Source organism: Austrofundulus limnaeus, unplaced genomic scaffold, assembly GCF_001266775.1.
Source record: "Austrofundulus limnaeus strain Quisiro unplaced genomic scaffold, Austrofundulus_limnaeus-1.0 Scaffold219, whole genome shotgun sequence".
Taxonomy (NCBI): Eukaryota; Metazoa; Chordata; class Actinopteri; order Cyprinodontiformes; family Rivulidae; genus Austrofundulus; species Austrofundulus limnaeus.
Genome location: NW_013952621.1, coordinates 447804 through 453517, shown reverse-complemented (window position 1 = coordinate 453517; position 5714 = coordinate 447804). Strand labels below are relative to the sequence as shown.

Genomic DNA, 5714 nt, shown 5'->3' with positions numbered 1-5714 from the left:
ACACACACACACACACACACACACACACAAAACAACCCACTGTTTATACAATACACATTTTAGCTAGTGGTCAGATTCTCATTTATGTAATCTAAGTATTACACAACTGAAATTATGCCATTAAGTTCATTTGTAGTTCTAACCATATTTAGTGTTCTTACTCTCTTTTTGCTCTATAATCCCATCATTTATTGACTTACAGCAGCTTTTAGGATAGCCAATAACAAACTTTTTAACTGAGGGCTGTGCCAGTGCTGGATAACTAGCTTGTCAACSAGAGAAGCAACACCCAAGTCTTTTTTTTTTTATAATAACACTGTTTTGAAACCAATGTTTGCAACAAGCTACAAAAGTTAGCATGTTAGCAGGTGAAACGTACAGACTGATGCAGGCTCACTACGAACGCTAACTCAGCTRATTATTTAACTAACACCGACTTGATAAGCTTTCAGCTTTACTTTACAAGGAGCAAAACAGCAGAGCAGTAGTAATACACTGTACAACAGGTATAATTATCAACACTGTAAATAAACTGGTACTATAACACATTTTGCTACATGTGTTTATCTTATTGAGCTATTAAAAAAAGAAAATAGTTTCAGCCTTCTTATTTATCTTAAGTGGAAACCTTTTTTTTCTGTCTCCATAACTTTTAGCCAAACATAAAACTTGTCTTTTAACAGGGAACCTTGAAACTTTTTTTTTAGGTGAAGAACTCCCTACGGTGTTTTTAAACAAGTTTCTCTTGGTGAATTATGTCCAYAATGTCCTCTAAAAGGACAGCATGTGGACTCTCTGGCGTTGAATTTGAAAAGTAATCTCATTATGTGATTGCCATAAATTAAAACGTAACCAWCTCCAATAAATATAAAAAAAGTTTTTAAAAAGCTGATCATAAATTAGTTTAAAATCTGTTTTGAGTTTAGGAAAACCCTGAAACTGATTTTAAACATTATACACATGTCTGATACTAAGTACTAACAGTACTTACTACTCAGTACTCTAAGTACAATTTAAAAAAATGGAGACACTGTACTAAGATACTGTTTATTTCGTATTACTATACCTATAACATAGTCATTATTAAGCAATATGTGGTGATATTTATTCAGCAGTAGTAAAAAGTATTTTCATTTTAAATGTTGAAAAAAAAGCAAATCATGTTTTATATTTTTTCTTTTAACAGTGACTATAAAACCAAGGTTTCTGTGTTTCAGGTAATCATACAGTTTGTCATACTGGCCCAGGTACACTGGTTTAATTTTTCATGTTTGTTGACTGCATGTTTGTCTGAATAACACACAGGACACTTTGAGACACAAGAGCAGCAAAAACAGAGGCAACAGAAAGCAGCTAATATGCATTAAAACTACAGTCTACGATGTCCTTCAGCTACAGTCTACAAGCATCACAACTATGCTAGGGTAATTAGGAAACAAATTTATAGAGGATGAAATTTTCAAAAGTTGCCATGGCATTCTGGAAACAATAAAACAATAAAAAAGAAAAGATGAGGAACGGTGTCTTTTTGCAGAGCGTGTTTTTTTTGGTGCCAAACACTGTTTTAGCTGTGAGAAAAAAGGTTTTATCTGTTTGTGTTAGCAGAGCCTGTTTATCTTGGACAGACAAGATAATGCTTGTAAACAGATTGGACAGTGACGGCATGCTCCGGTGCCAACGTTAAACACAACACCTTCCAGTGCCGCTTTAGCAGTTGCCATGGCATCTTATTGTTTGTGCTAGCTCTAACGAAAACTCCAATGCATATATACCTTTATCATTTTCAAACCATGTCCATACAACATGGCCCTCTTTCTCAAGATGAAATCTATAAATGAATCTGAAATTCAAGAAAGTACTTCACCTTGTGCCAGCCATGTACACAGACAACACTTCAAAACACACATTAACTTCTCACAGACATCTACAGGGGGTCCTAACGTCAGAGAGAACATTCCAGTAGTGCTCATATATAGTTCAGTAATACCTTAATGGATGGTCATGCTTTTAGTGAATCTGGCAAGAATATCAGTAATGGTAAAATGTACAAACATCCACTGTAGCCTGGCAGTTAAAACAGCTAACATCTTAAAGGATGATACCAGCAGTGTGGATGTGTGGGTCCTCTGTTTTAACAGAACTAGCATGCTGACTGGTTTGTTTGACACATTCCTCTGTTACGGAGCCAGCTGGCAGATGTTTGAAAAAGGTCAAYTTGTCGCCATAACACTGTTTGAACCTTTGCAGCAGTAAAACAGTGCATGTTGCATCCTCAGATTGGAGGAAAATACACTTTTCATGTGTTTGTTTTACGATGCTTTGCTAAGCTGCGCTGTACGTGGAAAGGACCAATCAGACCTTTTTAAGAGGGGTTCTGTGGGAAGATTTTGAGCAATGARTATCTTACCTGCTGTAGCTATTTCTTTGAGTGATCTCACTTTGGAGGACTGGACACAGCTCTCAGACAAGTGAAGCCTCCGTCTTTGAGCAAAAACAAAACCAAAGTGCTGCAGTCCTGAAACAACTCCAGTCTCAAAAATGTCACAATCTGCTGTGATAAATGTTCCTGTGCTAACTGTCTCACAAACATTACACCATTATCATTTTATAATTACAGTTATTTTGGCAGAAATACGACTTTATGCGAGTTATACATATCAAGTTGTACAGTTTATCTGTAAATTACAAAGATTTTTAGAGAAAATTTTTAGGAATTTTTTTTTCAAAAACTCAGATTCAAATTTATTTTACGTCACAGAGTCTGTAAGAAAGCTCCTCCTCCCACCAGAGTGTAACTGCGCTAACGCCACCAACCCCGTTTTACAACAAACACCATTACCCCCACTACCCCCGATGCACCATGCCTTCTGGTAACTCCAATACCCCCTCATATTTGTGTGAGTAGCACTGATTTTTTGTGAAATTGACAGATTTCAGAAGGTCAGGCTACAGATATCTATCTTACGGGTTGACATGTATGTAAAATTAAAATTCTACATAAAGAATACTGTGTGACACAAAAGTGATGGCCATTTAAATGGCTATAAAATAGCTTTTTCGTGAAACGCTACGACATTTTTGAGATCTGAGTTGTGAAGAACAGACATACACTTTGTTCTTGCTTTTTTCTCAGCAAACCAGTCAGAATTAAACTGTCAAACTGAGATCTTTCGAAGAGTTCTCTACAAAGGCTGGGCTATAAAACATTAACGATATACAGTATATCACAATAAACACATGAGCAGTATCAATAGAAAATGCATCTGATAGAATGTTGATCATTTCATTGAATTCTGATCCAGAACTGCATAGCATTCTGGGGGATGTAGGCAGAGGAAAGGCCTCTGACAGCCCAGCTATGCTAGGCTGCTCACTCAGTCTTTGGTAAGCTAACAACCTGCTGAGTAACATGCGCAGCAGCAGTTCGTGTTTCACTACTGTGCCTCAAAACWGCTTAAAAATAAAAAAGAACAATGTGGAGTGAAAGGAGAAAATGAGGCAACAGCTTTAGAGGAAGTTGTGGATAAAATAGGGAAGGAGATGTCACCAGTTTGGCTGTAGTGATTAGCCTTTTTTATCCTGGTAAAACAAACAAAAAAAATCAATAATTATCGATATCGACTGATATGAAACACTTATATCGTGATAGATTTTTCAGCCGTATCACCCAGCCCGAGTATTTGCAGCAGGTAAGATATTAATTGCTTTAAAGATGATCACATTAAAGCATCTGAACAACTGTTTTAAAATGAGCTAGGAAAAGAAAAAAACTGATAAATATTTAGTGTCAAAGTCAGCTATAGATTAACAAAGCGGATGCAAATGCAGATGAAAATCACTAATGACTACACTAAGGCCTGAGTCACACTACAAGATTTTAAAGCAGCCGGCCAATTTTCAAAGACTGATAGAGCCCACACATGAGGATAAAAAATCACAGCCACACGGCAAGAGACAACACACCACACACGAAAACTTCATTCATGAACATTCAGATGTCAGATTTTAAATCACGCGAGACTTCCTGAAATCTCGCGAGAATTCATATGTCCAAGGAAAAATCTCYCGTGACCTCCAGAGACGTGAGTTCAGAGTAAATAAACATTTGCAACAAGGAAGAAAACATGTTGATCGTTTGTGGACTATTTTTACCAGAGGAAAAACAGTTCCATAGGACTTTTAACATCCAGCAGACTTTCTGCTGAGTCATGGCAGTTTGTGTTTACGTCACCTCGCTTTCTGATTGGCTACACGTCTCATTCATCAGGCTGAGAGCTCGGTTGAACACTACACACACTGTGATATCAGGCCAAAAAATCAAACATTTTGGATATCCCCGATTTGAGGTCGGAGCGTTCCCAACGTCCTTCCAAGTCGACTAGATCACTCTTAACTCACCATCAATGGTGGGAATATCTGYTATGATTATCTTTAGAGCCATCACAATAATCTGGACTTCCTTCAGATTGTCGTAAGGGCAAAAATCGGCCTGATTTTCTTGTAGGGTGACTCAGGCCTAACTCAGTGAGAGACAGAACTGTAAACAGGTCAGTATTAATAGTTTCAACACTGGCAGGACACAGGACCTACTTGTCCTGAACGCGGGTATCATCCTCTAAAACTCAATACTTCATGCAAACAGCCCTCTGTCTTTTCATTGATGCTTAACAGCTGCTTTCCGGCTCAAATAAACTCATTCTTGAGTTCAGGCTGACCAACGGCTATTTCAAATGAAAGATATTAAATGTAATGCAGCAAAAATAATCTTAAAACTTAAATGTTCGAAATTACTTGGTACAAGACCGGTTCTAGATCCACTTCTAAACAAAGTACGTGTTAAACAGGGTGTGGAAAGTGAAAAAAAAAAGAACAGCAGGTTAAAGAGAGAGTAAACAGCGATGAGAAGACAGAGCGGGKCAGAAAAAAAGAGGGGAGGGGAAATCACCTGATATCTTCTCGTTGCCTCACCTTTCTGTTTGGTCACCTTTCTCACCGTCAGGGCTGCCTGTCGCTTCTGGTACTCAGAAATCTCAAAACCTGAAGAACAACGGAGCAGTAAGTTGGCCTGAAGGTCACTTAAGGTGATGTTTCACTGGGCTGTTAGAGACTAGAAGGTGAACCGTAACTGCCGGGTAGCCTCCAAAATGTCCTGAAACACTTGCTGTTGCTCAAATTTTTAACTTGTTCACAAAATTTGTATCAAAATAGATCTGTTGCATCTGGAACTTGCCTCAAACCTTTAATTTATTTTGTAAATCTACTCTACARTGTTAGAGCTGTACTGTATGTGGACACCGGCACAGTCAGAATCTTTAGACACTTCATGATTTGATTCAGTTATGATTTAGAGTTCTGTGATGCGATGATAAAACAAATATTGATGCCTTTTGATTATCTCGATGCACCTCCTCCCCACTTCCACCTGTGTGACTACTTAGTAGCTTTAAAGCAAAGTATTTGTATACATCGAATTAATTTACTTCCAGTAGAACATCCTGTGTGTCAAGTGCCCAAGCTCTCGCTCCACCCTTCAGAATTCAGCCTTTCTCAACATGACTTTATTATTTAAATAGGAACCAAATTTATTTTTGACTGTTTAAAATTCAGACTCTTCCATGAGCTCTTCTATGTCAGAAAAACATCCGAAACCACAATCCTCTGTGTCCAGGTCTAAATGTGACACCAAAAAAGCATACTCCCCCTATATATATATA

General features: G+C 37.7%; 1 protein-coding gene across 6 annotated transcripts in view; it reads right to left on the bottom strand.

Annotated features, from left to right (window-relative positions):
* LOC106525223 (rho guanine nucleotide exchange factor 9) overlaps window positions 1-5714 on the bottom strand; it is a 79529-nt gene that overhangs the window by 2883 nt on the left and 70932 nt on the right. For 3 of the 6 annotated variants that reach the window (XM_014019375.1, XM_014019377.1, XM_014019379.1), the window contains one exon: window positions 4969-5037. In XM_014019375.1, coding sequence (XP_013874829.1) covers window positions 4969-5037 — 69 coding nt within the window. Of the gene's footprint in view, window positions 1-4280; window positions 5038-5714 lie in introns of those variants that run through there. The other 3 variants (XM_014019376.1, XM_014019374.1, XM_014019378.1) reach the window with 1 other exon arrangement.